Genomic DNA, 21972 nt, shown 5'->3' with positions numbered 1-21972 from the left:
TGCTTAAGTTTGTTGAGCTCACATAGAGCTGACTCAGACAACATGCAGGTGTTGCCTAGGAAACAAAAAAAGAACCACAATTTAAAGCATTTTTTAAGATAGCCTTTTTACAAACCTAAAATAATACATGAAAGGTTTTTTTTTTTTTTGCTTGTTTGTTTAATTAAAGATGTGCATCTTGATAAATTTCTATAATTCTTTCTTTACCCCTAGAAACTGGCTCTCACAGAAGCTCACGAATCTGTTATAGTGTACTTTGGACATTTTTGGATATTGGTCCACCTCATTTTAGAATTCTTCACTTTGGGGTGCTACTCAGGGAAAAGTCTGAAGAAGGCAAACCAAGTGCATTGGTTTGTTCATGCATTTGCTTATGGACTGAAACAAGTCGCATTGTGGTAACTGCTAAACTGCCTGTCTCCATGCATAGAAATCAGGTCTAGAAAGACAGATTTTGTATAAGCCTGAGAGAATGCATTCAACATGAGACATTATATGTTATTTCCTTTCATAGTTTGAGTTAGAGATACGAGTAAATAGAAGGCCATGGTCTAATTCTAAACTTGGTCTTGGTCCTACAAGAATCACCTCCCTATGACTTTTTTAAGGACTCCTTCAAATTATGAATTCTTTTCATTCAACAGACTGTCTGTATTCCCAAATGGTGAAACATATTGGTTTTTCTGAGTGAACCATGATAGAACGTTATGTTTTTAAGTTTCTGGAATGTTTTGGAAAGTTTTAACTAGTGTTAGGTGAACGTTCTGTGTTTGCTGGGGAACAGGCACTGCAGAAACAGAGAAGACACAGGCTGAGGATCTCCACACACTGTTCTGCTCAAGTCATGTGAAGTTCCATAATTTGGAGTCCTAGCTGTGATTACAAGTAGCCCATAATTCTGAGACACTCGTCTCAAGTGTCTAAACTGGCTTCATCGTGTCACAGTGACTTGAATACATCAACTCAAGAACATGATACTGTTTTGCAGGTAAAAACCAACAGCCTATGTCAAATAGTAGCTGCAGCCCTTGACTCATGACGCACTTGATGAATGAGCTTTCAGTCTGATTTCAGAGTGACTTTTTTTTAATTTATTAATTCTGATTTCAGAGAGATCTTTTTATTAATTTGGTCTGATTTCTAAGTGGTTTTTATTATTTATTTAGTCTATCAGAGTGATTTCATATAGCTGAGCTCACAGTAAAGGGTGTTGGAGAGGAATGGAAATTTGAGGACCACATATCTAGGGGGTTACTAGCTTTTGCCCTCATAAAAGACATTTTTCAAAAAACTGTTGAAACTCATTCTGAATGACCTCTTGACAGAGGAAATCTGATAATCAGCAACTGGGGGATCTTAAAGATACCTCTTATAAAGGGTGCGTTTTAAACTCCTTCTAGTGTTAGGGGATGTTACTAGTCGTGTTTTCCACGAGCTAACCAAAAATCAAAGCACTTGGGTTAATGAAAGACCAGCATCCTCTAAATACAGTCATGTGGCCAACATATGTCAGCCTTGCTGTTTGTGCATCAGCTAGTGCAAGAATTAGAGTAAAGCATGTTCATTTGTGGAAGTTCATTGCTAAGTAGCCCACTAAGAAACCAACATCAATAGTTTTCATCGGCCTCTCTGCTTGTCCATTACCTCAGTTGACTGAGGGAAGTGTCCTCATTGTGTATACTAATTTGATCTGAAAAGGACTCAGCTGTTGTATTCTCTTAAAAGCTGACCACTCTTGAAATATGAGCCATAGGTAAATTTTGTGAAAATGTCTGAATAAGTGTTTTTCATGATATCTGTGATACCCCTGTTGAAACAGATTGTTCAAAGCCATTGAATTGTGGTTTTGAAGTTTTGTGTTCAGTGGAGAAGCATGTCATCCCTAGCTCCTCGGCCCATTCGTTACACTTTTGACAGATATACTGTTGTTCTGTCATATTTTTTTTTTTTTTTTTATGTGCTATAACCCATCATTCCCTCCTTAAAATGGAGTAAAGGAACGGTTTGATTGAGCCAGTGTTGTGTTTAATGTTCATGAGACAAACTAATAGAGACAAAAACAGAAGTCGAGTCTGGTTTCAGATATGCTACGTGGTTGTGAAATACTCACAGACAGAGGAAGCATATCCCTCTTTGCAAGATGTCGGCCCTCATGACATCTGACGTGAGAAACACTAACATGATCTTGTGACTAATTATGGGTGGTGGTTAACAGGTGTTTCCAAATGCCAGTACATGTGAACTCTTGTATTTTTTCGGAAATTTATGAATCATGTACTTTATTTTAAATGATGATCTACAATTGATCTAATATATAATATAAAAATATTATACTCGGACATGAGTTCTCATACATGGATATCTCATACATCTCAACCCATGGGTAGCATGGGTTGATAGTGCCTCTGTAGTTTACATTATGTTTAGTAACTGATTTTTACCAAAGTTTCCAAACTGTGTTGGTTTTCTACTGTAAGAGGAACTCTCCCAAGCCCTCTCTTATTGGGAACACAATAGATGAGAAACGCTTCATGAAGTCTTTATTTTCTGAGACGGGAGTTTCTGCAGAAGTGAAATGGAAAATTGAAAACATAATCAAAACTGGGAAGTTTTGGGGAGTTTTTGAGCAGTTGTTATGATCCATACCCATCCACATTATTGTTTAGTTTGTAGAACCAAACTACTACAGATAAAAATTAGGTGTGGTTTAGAACTCTCTCACCAAGTTTATTAACCATACTCTTGTTGCCATGGATTCACCCAGAGCCTGGTGAAAAGTCTGGTGTCTTTATGAGAGATAAATATTTATGCATGTATGTCTCCTGAGACCACTCTTTCACTGCTGTTTACATATATAGTCAAGACAAAGTCATGTTTTGTTATGGTTGGTGGCTTCTCACTGTCTGGTTGTAGCTGCTTCACTGAGATCAGCACGCTCAAATATATTGAGACTGGCCTGTTGGATAGAAGATTCGTTGCTTGGAACTGCCTTCCTCTGAACACCAGTCTCCCCTTTATATAGTATGCATCAGGCCTCACACACATATGCACAGACACACACACATACATTTTTTCCTCTGAGCTTCCTCTCCTTCATCTTTCTCTTTAATACACCATGAGTCGCACTTCCACCTCTTTAAACTTGTCTCTCTCTTCTCTCAATTTTTCTCTTCTTTTCTTCTTTCTATTTTCATTTCGTTACCATCTCTGTCTGTTCAGCCTTAAAATGTCCCCTTTGACTTTGCTTGGCACATGCACAAAACTTTCTTCTTGTCAGAAAGAGCCCCAACACAAGCCTACATCTTGCCTTAAGGCCGGGTTGGGGGAGTGAGGGGGTCCAGCAGGGACGAGGGGTAAAAGGAAGAGAGCTAAGATTGCTGGAGAGAACAGTGTTCCTATTGAGAATGGAAATTTGAGGTGATAAGTAGAATAGAGAAAATAGAGAATGTGGTGGTCCCCACACAATATATTTTATACTACAATGTAAAATACACTAGTGTTTTAGTTTTTTAATACATTTGTCATCCAAACCCTGTCATGACAAACCCTGGACCCAGTCATGTAAAAGTATAAGGAAACATTATTTGCATTTTAGTTTAATTTGTTTTAAAATGCTTCTTAACCCAGATGCATTTTAAAAGTGTAGTAATTCTTGTGAAAAATATGTAGTGCTGTTTATTGGTTTTGCTCTGAAAACAATGGTCTGGTGAATTTTTATCAATCAGCTTGCTTTGACTTTGTGACTTTTAAGCTGCAGACCCAGGTTCAAAGAGGACCAAATTTCCAGTGAAGTCTAGGAGAACCCCACAACAGACCCTGCACAGCAGTGACCAGGTGGGTAGCTACTATGCTGAAAATCAACTTGCTGATTTTCTGACATAGTACATTGATTTATTCACAAGGATATTAACACACAGGACACACACACACACAATGTTTGTTTGCTATTATCCTTGGCATAAATAAACAACTGCAAATGTCTTTGACAGTTGTGAACAGTTAGAACAGTTCTGTAGCATTATTCTCGCCTGCTTCTCCTAAATGGATAGGACCATCCGCCCAGGCATCCAAACCTTACAAACCAAACAGTATTCATTATGTCAGACTATTTTGTGGAAAATGGCGAAGTAAAATATGCAAATATGCAAGTCCTCTGAAATGCCATCTTAAAATTTCCAAGGATTACGATCAAGAACCGAAAACTGAGTCTGACATCTGAATAGCATGTTTTTTATATAACTGAGTCTGACATCTGAATAGTATGTCTCTTATACAACAAGTCTGTAGCTCTTCTGGACATGCAGGCTTTCATGTCCATTTCTGATCTCTTGCCCATATCCAGTTATTTGGCCCCTGTGTTTATGTTTACAGGTCAAAGTGACCCATATCCCATATCTATACTTATAAAAACAAAAATCACCCACTTCTGCAGTTGAGTAACAACAATCTGCACGACAATCATTCCTTTTGTCTGCTCAGAACAGAACCAAGAGCAGGATTGTTGTACAAGTCGTTGTTGTAGGTGCAATAGGGTTATCAAATCAATCTCATAGGAATCAGTCTCATAAAATTATTAGCCAGTAATTTTAATGTTTAACATTTTATAATTAAACTACTAAAACTGATTGAATAAACTAGTTGTAACACTGTGCTACAGCCTTAGCAGGTATTACACTAGTAAGTCTCTGCACGCAGAGAATTTCTAAATAGGAGAGAACTTCCACTCTCAGAACTTCCTTTTTCATAGGAGGCGCTCCCGTGTAAGTCCAGAATGAATGGGGGCCTATGGAGCTTGGCCTGCTTGGGTACGGTACAGCACATGCTCTGCTGCAACAACATGGTCTGTACGCCTGCCTGCCCCTCGTTAACGTTATGTGTCCACTACTGTGTCAATTCGTCCAGTGTTGTCTAGGCAACATCAACGTCTAGTTTGTTTTGTATAATTAGTATTGGTCTGTCGCTATGTTGATGAAATTACACAAGGCGATCTGGACCGTATTCATTACCCTATGGATTATCACCAGTGATAGTTGTGCGCTACTATCTGCGTTTCACAGCAATAGTAGACTCACATACACCTGGGAAGATCTGCTACAACTCTGGTCCTCCATGCTATGTCAGATCAAACCATCCAATGTCCTCCCGAAAGAAATTCAACCGAGGAAAAGAGGGAAGCAGGGTGGGGTGCATACCAGGTTAAGGAAATGTCCCTTCAAACCCCCTCTCCCCTCCATCATCCTGTCCAATGTATGGTCTCTCTGGAATAAGGTGGATATACTCCATGCAAAATGCCTGGTGGAGAGGACCTACAAGGAAGCCTGCATCAAAACCTGGCTTGACAAAGCTGTCCCAGATGTCGAGGTACATCTCGACAATTTCACGAGGGATCGGGTGTTTGATGACCAGGAGAAGTCCTCATTGATATGGACTCCAAGGAATTTAAAGCTGGGGACACGTTCCACTTCGACCCACTGATGTATATGGTGTAGTGGCTGCAGCTTTTGGACTTCCTGAAGTCCGCGATCAGCTCCTTCATCTTCTGCACACTGAGGATGAGATTGTTGGAGGCACACATTGATGTAAGGTGCAGGGTCTTGTCCCTGTAGGCTGTCTTGTCATTGTTAGTGATTCGGCCTACAACTGTGGTGTTGTCTGCGAACTTTATTTGGAGTTGGAGTGGCAAATTGCAGTCGTGGGTAAAGAGGGAGTAGAGGAGCGGGGCTCAGGACACCGCCTTGAGGGTCATCGTGGAGGAGGTGTGGTTGCCTAACATAATAGACTGAGGTCTGTTGGTCAGGAAGTCCAGAGTCCAGTTGCAAAGGGGTGGGTTAAAGCCAAGGGAGGAGAGTTTAGTGGTTAGCTTGGAGGGGATGATAGTGTTGAAGGCAGAGATGTAATCAATGAACAGCATCTGGATATGTGTTTTTATGTTCAAGTTTATTTAGAGCCAAATATCTCTGTTTACAGTATCAAAGGGCTTTATAGGCCACAACAGTCAAAATCAAAACAGGATGGGTCCATATGGGTTAGGTCAGAGTGCAGGACAGTGGCAATGGCGTCCTCTGTAGACCTTTTGGGGCAGTAGGCAAATTGATGTGGGTCGAGTGTGGTGTGGACCAGGACCAGTCTCTCAAAGCACTTCATGGCAATGGGACTGAGTGCTATGGGTTGGTAGTCATTCAGATATGTGGGTGGTAATTTCTTGGGGACCAGGATAACAGAGGTGGTCTTGAGGCATGTGGGGATGGTAGACTGGGACAGTGAGAGGTTAAATATTGTGGTGAAGACCTCAGCCAGCTGGTTGCAGCATTCCCAGGGGACTCATCCCGGTATGTCGTTTGGGCCAGCAGCCTCTTGTGTACTCACTCTGCGTAGTGATCCTCTGACCTCTGTGGTTGTCAGAGTGAGCACCTGGTCTCCTGGATGGGTGGGGGTTTTTGTGGCTGGGTCAGTATTGTCTTTGTCGAAGCGGGCATAGAAGAGATTTAGTTCATCTGGGAGGGAGGCACCATGGACAGTGGAGCACGTGTTGGAGTTTTTATAGTTCGTGATGGACTGAATGCTTGCCACATGCGCCGGGGATCAGAGATGTTGTGAAAGTGGTCCTCAATACATAGGGGGTAGTTGTGTTTGGCCGGTCTGATGCCCTTTTTAAGGTTAGTTTTGGCTGTTCTGTAGGCCTTGCAGTGTCCTATCTTGAACACTGTGTCGCAGGCTTTCAGCAGCTGCCGGACCTTGCTGGTCACCTAGGGTTTCTGGTTGGGGTAGATGCGGATAGATTTTTTTGTTGTGACGGCCTCAGTACTGAAGTTAATGTAGGATAGCACAGCGGATGTATATTCATTAATGTCTATATGAGAGCCATCGGTGGCTGGCTGTACAAAGATACTCCAGTCTGTGTTATGTAAGCAGTCCTGGAGTTCAGAGGCAGCTCCCTCTGGCCAGACAGTGACTGTCTTTACTGCTGGTTTGATGCGTTTTATGAGGGGTCTACATGCTGGGGTCTATAGGCTGGGCCAGGAACAGGCAGAGGTGGTCAGATTGCCCAAGGTAGGGGCAGGGAGTAGCCTTATACAAGTCCTTAATGTTGGTATAAAGGTGGTCCAGGGTGTTTTGTCCCCTAGTGGGGCAGGATACGTGCTGGTGGGATTTAGGTAAAACAGTCCTGAGGTTGGTGTGGTTGAAATCACAGCCTATGATAAAGGCATTGTACAGGTGTTTGGTCTGTTGTCTGCTGATAGCACACTGTAGCTGCTTAAGTGCTACCTTAGCATTAATATGTGGGGGGATGTATACAGTGGCGATAGTAATGGCCGTGAACTCCCCAGGCAGGTAAAAAGGCCTACACTGAACCATTAAGGAGCTCAAGATTAGCAGAGCAGTGCCTTTAGGTGATCTTCATGTTGTTGCACTGTAGGGGCATGGCGACTGTATCCCTTTTCATTTCCTAAAAACGTTGACGAACTGAAACTTAGACTCCTTCAGGATCATCGGGCATCCAGCGCAACACCAAGGATCTTCAGCTGTTGAGCTTTGAAGGAAAGAAAAGTGCTCTACCTGGACCTGCGCGCCACGCTGTCCCCTGGACAACAAAAGACGCGCCTTTGTCGCCATGCAAGACTGGTCTGAAGTAAGGCTGGTATCTGGGCAAAGCTAGTTTCAATGATGTATTTAGTTAACGTGAGGAAAGTGTTGTATTTGAGTTAATTTGTGATTTAAATGTGCAGACTAATTCACATGGAATTCGATCTTTGCCCCTTCGTTAATTTCCTTTTGTTTACTAGTTTGAAGATAGCTCATGCATGCTTTCTTTCTCTCTCTCTAACTTCCATTGTCTCATCCCAACGATGGGACTTCAGTGTTAGTTAGGGGTTGGGTGGAGTTCTTTGGGTAAAAGTCTCAATCCTTTGTCTCTCACCCACATGCACACTTCCTGTTGCCCATCCCCACTTTCGGTGGTGCCTGGCACAGATGCTTGCGCTCTACACCCACATTCCACCCATCCTGTCACCTGTGCACCTGCTCACAGTCTCTCTCTCTCGTTCCTCCTTCTCTCTTCCTTGCTCCTCCTTCTCTCTTCAGTGTGTAGCTGCGCACACACATGCACACACCCAGAGTCACACACGTGCTTGCTCTCTCTCTCTCTCTCACACACACACACACACACACACACATACACACACTCACACGCTCTCTCTCTCTCTCTCTCTCTCTCACACACACACACGCACTTATCTCCTCTCCTGCTGGGGAGGGAAACTTTATGGGGAGCGCTGCTAAGCTTAGCATGTAACCCGGCCTGCTTCCCCCTCTTCTGTTTACACTCCTGACGGGGCCTGCGCCTATGAGGCGCTGCTGTGGACAAAAGTCATGTGAAAAACGCGAGAGATTCGGTTAGCCCGTGAGAGCAAATTGAAACACTGCGAGGGTGACTGGAGCCCTCTAGTGGCAGCTCCAATGAAAGTTGCTTGCAAGGGATAATGAAAGTAGCTGGCAAGAGAGATCCAGTGGACTGTGCACGCTGTCCATTCGATAGTGCAGGCATGAAATTGCTCGTGAGAGGAAATGAAAGTGGCTGGCGAAAGAGATCCAATGAACAAAGTGTACAGTCCACTGGACTGCGTGCCATGTCCATTCGATAGTGCACACACGAATGAAAAGTAGCAGCAAACTAGGCAGCTGGCCAGTTAATCTCTGTTGATTTCCCAGGTAGCAAGAGTACATTGAAAAAAACACTGATTTTCCATCTGAAATATCATTATGCTTGAGATTGAAATCTCAATGCTAAATAAATGTTGGATCACCATTACAACACCGATGAAACCCAACTGTATAATTATGTTGATAACAGTGATGTTGGATGAACATTGATTTGTAGTTGTCCTGATTATAAATGATTGAATAGCCATTTGTAGTTGACCAGCTAACGACAATGATGTTGAAAAGTCATTTATTTATTGTTGACCGGGAAAAGATGACGTGATATTGAAAAGCCATCGATTTATAGTTGGCCAATATGATTGAAAAGTCACTGAATTATACTTGACAGGGAGACCATCGTGTGGAAGACCAATGTACTTGTGAAATATGTAGCGCTGCTGAATACTGGTTGAGCACAAACTGGTCTAAATTCCAGTCATAGAAATTAAGCTTGTTCCAGGCTTCAGATGATAGTCCAAATGATTTATTTGTGCAGAACAGGTGTAGATATGTGAACGTATGTGGTTTCGAAAAGAAAGGAAAAACAGACATTTGAGGAAACGGAACAACACAGTACAAAACCTCACAGCTTGTTGGAATGCTATTACACAAAATGACTACTAGAGATCTGTCTAATACTGTACATGAAATAAAGGCGTATTAGTTTATATTCTGCAGCAACAGCATGAATGAGGTACGTGGTAGATTAGTAACAGTAAATGTAATTAGGTCAATTCCGACTATTAAGAGCGGAAATATTCGACACACAAATTTTATAACTTACAAGGGATACATTAAGGAAAACAGAACTTAACATAACTATATCATTGCACAATATATCACAACAAATATTAGCATCGAATGCATAAGGTAGCAAGTGAGATGACCTCGCATTTCTGAGGTAAATGTTGGCAGATTAAATAAAAACTTTACATGCTATAAACATCAGACGAGGAAGAAGTTCTTAAATTTAATAATGATGACTATTAACTCAACTTACACTGTGTTTGTGTGCGTTGTTGACAAAGTAAGTTTCTGGGTAATATGGAGCTGCGTTTCTAATCACCGTCCTTTCAACAGCGTATTCCATAGAGCTCCGGTAGTTGACGTCACGCAATCCGATGTTGTATGAAATCTGGAACGGCATAAAATCTGGAACGGGTGCATCTGGTTAGCCATTTTCACAGGAAATGCGTCAAATTCTGTCTACAGTTACTAATGTAAACTATCACATTTGGAGACACCAAATTGTGAAACAGCTGTTAAAGATACAACATACTCACAAAAAGTAAAGTGTGAAAGAATGAAATCCCACTTTTATGGTGTATCTAATCCCTTTACAATACGTTTGGATAACCGAGCAGCTAATACAGATAAGCGATGCTTTGCTCCTATAGGCTACCTTGGCTCAATAAACTGATTGTAGACGATATGATATGGGATGTACATTACATGTCTATACGAACAGAATTATTGTCGTGAATTTGTAGTTTGGTAGTGTGTCTAGCGATTAGGTATCGTGTTGCCCACTTTGATTTTACAATGCACTGTTGTATTGTCGACAGAATTTGACGTATTTCCTGTGAAACTGGCTATCCGGATGCACGAAATGGTTAACCGGATGCACCCGTTCCAGATTTTATGCCGCTCCAGATTTCATACGACACCGGATGCACGAAATGGTTAACCGGATGTACCCGTTCCATATTTTATGCCGTTCCATATTTCATATGACGCCGGCATTAAACGGTCCAAATCAAAACACCGCCATGTTTGCAGGAAAAGCTGAGCAAAAATGTGAATGGCGCCAGCATATATTTCAAGCTGTTGGAGTTCACTGCGCACTTTAATTCCAAGGACATTGAAGGCTATACTGCAAAACTTTAAACATTACTGCAACTATAACAATATACTAATACACTATAGTCTACTATGTACTGAAACAATAATGCCCCCGGGGTGTTTTTCATGAGTACTGAATCAGCTGGAGCGGACAACGTTCCAGACCTGACCCAGATAGCAGCAGACTCGGGGCGCATTCGCCCTCACGTCAGCAGGTCCGCCGTACTGTCTCTCTCATTTCGACCATACGCACAAGATACGGCCCGCCTACAAACAGCGCACCGTCAAACCGCGGACTCAATGCTGACACCAAGCGGATTTGCACATCGAGGGCGCCTTTTTTTTTTTCCAGTTCGTTGTCGCTGATGGTTAGGGAGCACTTAGAGTGGAAGAGCGTCTGAGGACACGAAAACGGTAAGTATGTCAATATATGCTTTATTTGTATAAATTAGTATGCATTTATTTATTTGCCTAACCAGTAAAATTATGGTCATAACGTAAGTTAATCAATTGCTTTTTTTTTTGCTGTTTTAATTCTGAAATGTGAGATTGTGGCAAGCTAGCTCACGTTACCGCACATTAGCATTGGTTAACCTTGAGTATTGAAGTCATATTCCCCCTTTAAATTCATGCAACTTCTGTCTGCACTCACATTTTCCCACATCTCTGTGTATCTGGGATACAGTAGTAGGGGGGCGGGGGTATGGTATAATGTAGTTCCCGCGCTAGGGACCCCTTAAGTCTTGATGTAACCCACTGCTCTTCCTTTTTTACGACTGTCCTGAGGTATGCTCCTGTTTTTAAATCTTTTTAGTATTACTGTTGTTAAAGCCGTTTCCGTTTTACATATTGAATTAAGATTTATGTTTAAGATAAATAATTATTGAATAATTGCTACTGATAGTTTTGAATTTGTATTTATGTTTCACGTGCCTAACGTCATGTTTGATGCTATGTAAGAGTGCAAAGGCTATATGAGGTAGGGCGCAGTTGAATTTTGGGGTTGAGCCTCTGGAAAAGGGGTAGCTTGGTAAAACACACTATTTTTAACACGTTTCTCCTCACCAATTCATGTTGTAACCAGTTTCTCGTTAGGTATGACTAAAAGGATTAATTTACAACCACTTTTTATTCAATTTTTGTTGCTGTATACGGACAAAATAAATTATATTTCAGCGGTAGCCACGTGAGCGAGAAGTGTATAATAATCCAGCCAGGCTTGTACATTTTTCCATGGCATGGAACAAATGGTCGACACACCTGTCTTGTTTGAGTGATAGTCGTCCCACTGATTTATATTATCTTCTGTGTCACTGGATAATGTGTGTTTCACTAACTGAACAGTTGTGTATTTCTAATGTTTCTTTTTTTCCCCCTTAAAGTATTACTTGTTTTTGGCTCCCACGCTGCATTGAAGCGTTATTAGTAGTGCAGCAGATGCGCTGGGATGCTATTTAGCTGGTGCAACGTTGCAAATGCTAAGTAACTAGCATGAGTGTTGTATTTATACTTATATTTATATGCCACGTTTTCTGTGTTTTCTTGATATACATTCAGTTCTTTTATATGTATTTCTTGCGGTTCACTTCCGTGGTAATCACATACTGTTCTTAAGTTTATTATTCCGGGCGATTTTGGCCCTGCTTCTACTCCTGCAGTTTTCACCGGTGTGATTGTAGCGGTAAAGGGTCCGTCCTAATGCTGTGTGGTGTGCTTGTGTACAGCTAATTGATAAGTTGCAGTATTTTAATAGGTGCATATATGTGTATTTTTTTTTTTCCACTTTAGCTCGTGTCATAATGCTTGGTTGGCATGTTTGGTATTTTCTACGAACGCTAAGGCAAGCAGCGACCCGATTTGATGTGCTGTTAAACCAATTAAACTCTCTTAATGTGTTTTCGGCTTTAACAATACTATTTGTTTTTAGTTATTAATGTGATAGCTGAATTTACATAGCCTGACGATTGCCAGTAAAGCTCGTGATTTGCTGAGTAAATGTTGCGATCTAGAGTTTATATACGGATTGTAATAATTGTTATAGCTCAAAATATGAAAGTCTTTCATTTTGTTTTCTCTTTTATGTTGTTGACAGTTCATTGGTTGTTTTGCTGGCTCCGTTAGTCTTTGTAATGTTAAGATGATGTGATGCTGCGAGCGAGATAATTTGAGTAACAACGTAGCTTTCAGTCAGTTAAAAAAGAAAAAAAAAGTCGTTATCAGTTTGTGTTAGGAGAAGCGTACCTGTGCAGAAAAAGTGCAGGCCTAGTGAATGTGAGAGAGAAGTTTCGTGTATTAAAAGGAAAACGCCGAACCGGAGCAATAAAGTTGCCAAAAGAGAGAACGTCTGGATCTTTTCTTCAAGGAGGCAACATAAATAACCTCACGAAGCCAGTGCCGAGATGTCTGTGGCAGGAAATCACTGCTTCTTTTCAGAAGATATAGAGGTTTTAATAGGAATATTTGCTCCCGTTTTTAAGTATTTTGATTGTTGACTGCTGTCTGTTTGATCGGTCCACTCGTTTTTAGAAGCTGCCGTTTTTAATCGCTCATTTTCCCATTGAAGATAAATGGGAAAAGTTTTAGGTCTCTAGGGCTACGACTAGGGTTTGCACACAGCGGCAGTCGATAAGTTAGATTCAGTGTTCTTTTGCTCCGCGAAGCGACTGATCATATTTACACTTACAGCACAAGCCAGTTATGAAATTTCATTTAAAAACTGATGCTGCGGCACAATCACATTCGTTAGTTTTACACATTAGTTTATTTTTCACTTACATCTCAATCAGGCACTTGCTAAATGATTGCTTGCTCACTGACTTAGGGAAGGTGATGTGATGGACAGTCGATGAGTTTGTTATGTAGGGCTGTCCAGAGTTCCAGGGCAGGTTTTGTGTTTGTTATAATACATCTTAATAATATTTGGTCATGGTTTATAATAGTTAGCATGAAATATTGAAATATTTAATCTGAAATATTTCTTTTAGACAAAATGAATAGAAAGACTGTGCCTGTCTCCAGCTCCACCTTAAGACGGAAGACCCGAGAAGATGTAGATAAACGAATTAAACAAATTAGGGATGACTGCTCAAATTTGACTGACTTTCAGATGAAAACAGGGAGGGACCTTGGAGATGTCAGTGGAGAGTTTTTTGAAGAAAATCTAAATTGCACAAACAGTCCAGCTTGTTCAGACATTACAACTGGAGTAGTCTTTAGTGAGGAGGAAGGTGACTTGGAAGTTGATGCAGATATATCTGATGGTTTTGTGGTTGGTGGTTGGTGGCTGTGACGGGCAGATTCAGACATCTGATTCAGAACATTCTGATGATGAAGTCATTTTCACTCTCTGACAGCATTTCCAACTGGGCCATACACTTTGGTATTTCTTGGGTTGCTTTGGCAGCACTTTTGGGTATACTTCGTATTTGCCATCCTGATCTTCCAAAGGATGCAAGGACCCTCCTTAGCACTAAGACAAAATACTCAATTCTGGAAAGGGTTGGGGGACAGTACCACTATTTTGGTATTCTGACATTGCTTAGAAATACGCTGTCCAAGTCTGTACACACACTGGCAGACAGTTTCACTTTGAAGTTGCAAGTAAACATAAATGGACTTCCTTTGTTCAAGAGCTCTAGTCTGCAATTGTGGCCCATCCTTGGTCTGCTGCAAAGTGTTCCCATGAAAGAATCAGTAGTGATAGGTTTGTACTGTGGACAAAAGAAACCCAGCTCAGCAAAAGAGTTCCTTGGAGATTTTGTTACTGAGTTACAACAGCTTGAAGAAGATTTTGATTTTGAGGGTAAGAAATTGAAGCTCAAGCTGGACACAGTCATTTGTGACACACCAGTCAGATCTCTTGTTAAAAACACAAAGAAGCACAATGCCTACCATGGTTGTGTCAAATGTGCACAGCCTGGAAAATACATTAACAGACGCACGACATACCCATGTACAGACTATCCTCTAAGGACAGATGAATCATTTGAAAACATGGTTGATGAGAGTCATCATCATGAGGGGGCCACATCCATTTCATGGCAGCAGTGTTGGCATGGTTTCACAGTTCCCTCTAGATTATATGCATTTGGTGTGTCTAGGTGTTGCTAGGCGAATGCTACACATCTGGCTCAGGGGTCCTCTGAATTTCCAGGTACCAGCAAACATAGCTGAAAGAATGTTGGCAAAACTGTTAGAAATGCTTTCCTATACTCCTGTGGAGTTTGCCCGAAAGCCCAGATCGCTGAGGGAATTAGATCGTTGGAAGGCCACTGAATTAAGGCAGTTTCTGCTGTATATAGGACCGGTAATGCTAGGTAGCTTTCTTGACAGAAATATGTACAGCAATTTCATGCTACTATTCCCTGGTATTGCTGTTTTAGTAAGTCCTAAACTACCCTGCCACACACAGTATGCACACACCTTGCTTAGATCTTTTGTTTGTCACTTTGGTGAAATATATGGCAAAGATTAAATTGTTTATAATGTACATGCTTTGGTCCATCTGGCAGATGAAGTACAACGACATGGTTGCCTTGACTCATTTTCTGCATTTCCCTATGAAAGTTACCCACACAAGCTAAAGCTTGTCAGAAAACTAGACTTTCCCCTTGCCCAATTATCCGTCGATTGTCAGAGATGAGAAGTACTGATGTTCCTTTAAATGGTACCTTGTTTAAAAAGCAACATTTTGTTGGACCAATTGTAGGTGGACTGTCAGTGAAGGCACAGTACGGTGCGATGGCCTGTGACAAGTGGAGTGTTAAAGTTTCAACTGGGGATAATGTTTTTGTCATTGGAAATGACATTTGTCGCATACATAACATTGTAGAATGGAGTGTAGATCGCGTACAAGGAATTTTCAGAGAAGTCTTTGTTCTTCACTTATCCATTCAACTATCTGAATATTCATGCAATTTCACAAACATCAGATGTACTCAAGTGTGTTAAAGTTTCAGAGCTTGTTCAAAAATGTGCTGTTTTACCTCATAGGAATGGTTTTGTGGTCATACCCCTATTGCATACATTTTAGGGATGTCTCATGCGTTTTGGTGTCATTTGTCCAGTTTTAGGGTAGTAACTGTACAGCTTTTGATCTTTGCTTATGTTTTATTAGATTTTTCAAAAATACAGTACTGGTCAAAATGATTAGAACATGTGTTTGAAATAAACAACTTACATTTAGTACTATCTGGTACTATTTCAGTAGCTTCTACAGAGTTTGGACAATCTCTCCTGTTTTCTGTCCCTTGAATTATGTGGTTTATCCTTGCTTTTTTATTGTGTGGTCTATTTACTACCATTTTATTTATTTTATTACTTTTTATTATTATCATTATTATTGTTATTTTCTTTCTGCTGATATGTAAAAGCACTTTGAGCTACATTCTTAGTATGAAAAGTGCTATACAAATAAAGTATTATTATTATTATTATTATTATTATTATTATTATTATTATTATTATTATTATAAGGGTCAGTAATGTTCAATCTACAAAGTTTTGCAATATAGCGCTCAATGTCCTTATCATTAAAGTGTGCGGTGAACTCTTAACGGCTTGAAATCTACGCTGGCCCATTCATTTTTGCTCACGCTTTTCCTGCCAACATGGCGGTGGATACAAAAGAGGCGTGGCGCAGCACTCAGTTAGCAGCAGTGGGGAAATTTACATAGTACTTCACCTCACACATCTCATTTGTGAATCCGTATCAGGTTAAGCATGCATTTATTTATCAAATGTTTGAATGTTGAATTGTACCAAACTGAATATTCGCTAACGTTTATGGTTTATTTGCACTGTCTAACATTAACTGCAGTCATACATTCGTGCCTGTCACAATGGTCATTATTACACAGACACAGAAATGTTATTGAAACGTTAACATCTGTTATCAGATTTAGACATCATAACAATATCATGACTAAGTTCACTCAACACAGCTTCACAAACACTTATACAAAGTTAATTTAGTCAGTTAGCTAACCTTAGCTTACTGAAGGGTTTATTATATTCGTGGTAGATAGTAAAACATCCCAAATGTTTAATGTAATTTCTGTCAAAATGTCAAGACTGAAAGGTGCAGATGCGTTAAATTAGCTGACTTACACAACCGATAACTTTAAGGTTAACATAAGATGACAGGATAATGTTAGCTAGGATCAGTTTAGAGGAAGAGAGAGGCGCGCATATATTTGACGGACAACCCAAAATCTGAACAAAGATAAAATACACGCTATTTTCATGAATCACAGTCCTCAGTGCAGGATTATTTCTTCCGACGACAAAGTTAACATTTTGCTCTTATGCTAGCGAAATTATCCTATTAAGTTAATGATGGAGCTCGGATATTGTGCTGTAAAGTCAGTATAAAATGGTATCGAACGCTTATATTATCAACACAGTTGTATTATTTTGGTAATCACACACTTTGTACAGTAACTGAAATTCATAACTTTAAATAAATCAATAAAGAAATATTCATTTATTTATTTATTTAGCTTCTATGTTTTCTGTTTTAGATGCCCTGACTCCAGACCGAGTGGGTGGGGCTGGGCGCCAGTCAGCGCAGGAGTGAATTCACAAAGAATGAAATTGAACTTGTTTTAACAAACTAACTAAACTTGTTTTTTTGTTTGTTTGTTTGGGGTTTTTTTATCTGTGGTAATGTTGTCCGTTCTCATTTATATAGAGATAAAAACTAATGTTTAATAATGTAGGGCTATAGATATATTTCATAACATCCTGACTGCAGATAAAGCAGGGCATAACATTTCGCTATATTTTAAAGTAGTAATAGTAAATTGCTCTGGTTTAATATCGGTTGAAATGCCATTGAAGTCCTGTTGATCTTAAGGTATGATTTCAGTGTTGTTTCAATATTAATGAAGGATGCAAAAGTGATGAAGAATCAAAAGTTTGATGTTAATTCAATTAAATTAACGTTAAAAGCGGAATGTTGATTTAACATAGTTTCAATGATTGTTTGCTACCTTGGTTACCAGGTGAACCAATATGAATAGCTAGGTAATATAATAATGATGATCATGACTAAGCTAAAGACAATTATAAACTGATAATGACCTAAATAATAAATTACAACAAACATTTTTATTTCAATGTTTTAATAATAATAATAATAATACGTTCATTTAGATCCCAATAACACTATTTATAGTCTCAAAGGGCTTTACATGTCTATAACAAAGTCAAATCAAAATTATATTATGCATAAGTTCTTTAGTCTCGTTTTAAAGGTATTGAGAGAGTTTGCCTCTCAATACTTACTCGAGTAAGTGCGGTTTCAGTAGAGTGAAAACACCTGAAGCCTGACTGAAATATTTCAAACAGTTAGAGGACATATGGGCTATCAGCTGAGCAGTTGCAATTTTTTCAAGTATTTTTGAAATAAACAGGAGATTAGAGATTGGTCTGTAATTATTTAAGGCTTCAGGGTCAAGATTCATTTTTTTAAGTAAAGGCCTGATCACGGCTGTTTTAAAGGAGGAGGGTAAAAACACCAGATTTAAGTGACATATTTAGAGTGTTTAAGATTGTTGGGCCGAGAACCGAGAAAAGCTCTATGTAAAGTTTAGCAGGTAGGGGATCAAGGAGGCAAGAAGCTGGTTTAGTAGAGTGCACCAATTTGGACAGCGTGTCTAGAAAGATAGGGTTATATTGAGTTAAAGAGTGAACATACTGACTAATCTTAGGTGCAATAACGGACAGCGTGCAAGCAGTCTGATTTGATAAATTAATTTGAATGTTACAAGGAATTAAGTCTATTTTTTGCGAGAAAAATGCAACAAAATCATTTGCAGTATAAGGGCTAGACTGAGGGGAGTGATTCTGGGTAAGTTTAGATACTGTATCAAAAAGGAACCTGGGGTTATTTTTGTTAACATTAATTATTTTCGAGTAATACGCGGATATGGCTGTGTAGAGAGCGTGTTTATAATCTATCAGGCTGTCGTGCCATGCAAGGCGGAAAACCTCTAGTTTCGTTGCCCGCCAGTTTCATTTCAATTTCCTACACACCTGCTTCAGCACCAAGGTGTTATGTGTTTAAACCTATTTTTATAATGGTGCTGCCATATCTAGTATATAACGAATTGTAGAATTTATGCTGTTCGTCAAGTCGTTCAAAGATCTTTGATGATCATTGAAAGAGTTGAGAGCAGTAGGAAGCAGATCAGCTCTTTTGACACAACAAGATTCGAAATATTTCTTTAAAACAAAATCCAGGCTGCCTGATTTACCAGGTCTTCCTGATGTCTACTCATTGGGAATTTAATTGCCAGTGTATGTGTCTTGAAATTCCAAGCTGGATGCATGCTGCAAACAGATGCAATACTGCAAGCAAACTACCATGAAAGTATTTTAAATATGAAGCAGAAATTTTCACTGAAAAGTTATTATGAGACCAATGTTGTATTTATGAATGGTTGTTATTCATAGCTATTTTTGTAAATTTAGTCAGCTAATCATGAGCCGTTTGTGACTCTCAGTGTTTCCTACTCTGTGTCCTCTATCCATTCTGTTTTCTCAGCACCCTCACCCTGCTCTCGCTTTTCTAGCTCAATATGTCTGTTGTCCAGACCACTCTGCAGGGCCGGCGGGAGTTGCTACAGAAGGTATGTGAAATTCACACCCAAAAACAACGCATTCTCAACCTCGAGGATCTGCAACACCTCATTGTGGATGATACGCATGGCTTGTTATACTGCTATGTGCCAAAGGTGGCCTGCACCAACTGGAAAAGGGTAATGATGGTGCTGACAGGTAATGGAACATACCACAGCCCTTTGGCCATCCCTGCCAGTGAGGCGCACGTGGCAGGCAACCTCCGCTCGCTGTCCGAATACTCCACAGCAGATGTCAACCACCGTCTGCGCAGCTACCTGAAGTTCATCTTTGTGCGTGAGCCCTTTGAACGGCTGGTCTCTGCCTACCGCAACAAGTTCACCAGGAGCTACAACACAGCCTTCCACATACGCTATGGGACAAAGATTGTGAGGCGGCATCGTCCTAACCCGAGGCCCGAGGCGCTGAAGCATGGTAATGATGTATCTTTTGAGGAGTTTGTTTACTACCTGGTAGATCCAAGGACCCAGCGTGAGGAGCCTTTTAATGAGCACTGGGAACGGGTGCACTCCCTCTGTCATCCCTGCCTCATTCACTACGACATAGTGGGCAAGTATGAGACTCTGGAACAGGACTCAAGCTACGTGCTGAGACTTGCTGGTGTTGACACAGAGGTCAGCTTCCCAACTTCATCCAAAAGCACCAGGACTAATGGTGATATGGCAGCCAAGTTTTTTAACAACATTAGCCCCTTCTATCAGAAAAAACTCTACAATCTCTATCAGATGGACTTCTTCCTTTTCAACTATTCCACACCAGCATACTTGAAGTTAAAATAAGGAAAGTTTCAAGAGGACATATTTAGGGTTTTTATTTGTCTGTTTCTTGGTTTTCACATGGTTACTTATGCTGACAGTTAAATTAAATTTTTGTCCTTTGGAGGAGCTAGCTACATGGTAAACAGTGTCCAGTACCTGTACGTTTGGGTGAAAAGCATATGATATCAGATTACTACTGGCAGTGTTTTCACATGATAGTCCTAATACCTTCAACTTGGTTTACCATCTGCAGTCCTTCAGATATGTATGTTTGTTTGTAGAATGTTAAGTAAGTGTAGCTGGATTCTTCCTTACCAGTCAAACATGCAGGTTATTTACATACCTCCCTCTGTTGTCCCGTCCCTTCTGTCCACTCTCATTTATATTTAAGATATTGTTGAAATATTTAATGTTCAAAAGTACATGTCTCTTGAAGCGAACTTTTGAAAGACATTATTGAGAAGACTTTTGCTAATGAAAACGACTGTCATTGAGCCACTGCAAGAACACTTTTCAGCAGGTCTCAGATCATATTATCAGCCTTGTGGGACAGTTCTAACTATGTTTTGTCTCAATACACAGCTCAGTTCATCCAGTTTGGGGGAAACTCAGATGCTTCTAGTTAATTAAGTACCTCACAGAGATTTTTGTACCCCACTGGAATTTATTTTTTATTTATGAAAATGCCCCCTACACAGTAAATAGCTGTGGTTTGGGGGGAAGCAGAACTGTATCAGAGCTCTCCTTGTCAAATGACGGATGGCAAGACATAAAACCACATCAGCTAAACTTACTGCAGAAAACAGGAACAGTCTGAATGTGCAATAACTTTCTCCTATGTTATTTTAGTCTTAAGCACTGTGGGCGATGGTACTAACATGAGCTAAAGTTATTTCTGTAACCCCCCCAGCTGTAGGTACTGACAATTAGGTAGGTGTAAGTTGTAGGAAAAGTTTAGTGATTAACATTCTCTTCCTGGATGATGCTACACAACTTCTTATGCAGAAAACTGAGTGATTGACTTTGTATCTTCCTGAGGGTCATTCATCACGACCGCATTGACTGCCATGTGAACCAGAGCCTACTGAGACAACAGGTCTGGAAGACAAAAGATGTTCCTCTTAGTGTACATAAACACAAGAAGAATATATACTTTCACAGAAGAATATTTACCTTCACACTCGATTTGCGTCCATTTGACTACAGGTGAGAGCATCATGAAAGTGTTGCGAATAGAACCCAGGGAAAAACTGAGAGACCTGTCATCAATAACTTAGCATGTTGCATCATTTGGCTGGTGAACAGTGGATACCTCAAGTACAAACTTGCAGTATGTGTTCAAAACTACAAAGGACATGATTGCGTCCTGACTAGTCTGTTATATTTAAATATGACATGTAACCTCAGAGAGCATTATAGTGCAGACTCTAGGGAAACATGATCTGGTTGAATGTTTCTTCTCGGCAAAGTATACATTTATCTCTGTCATTTTCTTTTCCATATTGGCTTTTTTTCCATTTTGATTTTGGTTCATAATAGATGGCTCAGGAAATCATTTCATGTGTTTGATAGGTGACCTCAGGGCAGAGGAAAGCTTGATGAAACGGCATTGATCTTTGACCTTTGAATGTCTATTTGAACTCTGATTGCTTTTTTTAGGAGGTTTTATTTTTTTGGCATGTGAGTTAAAAAATCAGTGTTGTGCTTCTCCCATAAGCACCCAGATAAAATCACTGGGATCAATTCATCCTCCAGCTTGATCTCCATTGTGTTATTCAATTAAATGTACTTACTGCTGCACATTTTCACATACTGCACATTTAGCACTTCAAAACAACTGGAGATGGACAGAAAACTGTAAATGTAAACCAATATGCACTAGCCTGTTCAAACTGTTGTCTGTTCTATTCTCTGTCTCATGCAGAAAGGGAAAAGATTTCAGCTGAAAGTGTGGTGTTTTTTTTTTTTATTTTCAGTCAGCATCACAAGCACATTGTAAGAAACATGTGGAACACATTAATGTTTAGGA

The 21972-nt window shown here is 40.1% G+C and overlaps 1 protein-coding gene across 1 annotated transcript in view; it reads left to right on the top strand.

The window, feature by feature from the left end:
* Nucleotides 1-20468, top strand: part of LOC115808062 (carbohydrate sulfotransferase 11) — a 44909-nt gene extending 24441 nt beyond the window's left edge. The window contains exons 3-4 of the mRNA XM_030769312.1: nt 3752-3834; nt 19119-20468. Coding sequence (XP_030625172.1) covers nt 3752-3834; nt 19119-19964 — 929 coding nt within the window. The 3' untranslated portion in view covers nt 19965-20468. The remainder of the gene's footprint in view (nt 1-3751; nt 3835-19118) is intronic.
* The last annotated feature ends 1504 nt before the right edge of the window (nt 20469-21972 follow it).

The sequence above is a fragment of the Chanos chanos genome, chromosome 3, assembly GCF_902362185.1.
Source record: "Chanos chanos chromosome 3, fChaCha1.1, whole genome shotgun sequence".
NCBI lineage: Eukaryota > Metazoa > Chordata > Actinopteri > Gonorynchiformes > Chanidae > Chanos > Chanos chanos.
Note: the sequence above shows the minus strand (reverse complement) of the source record. Positions and strands in the feature narration are given on the sequence as shown.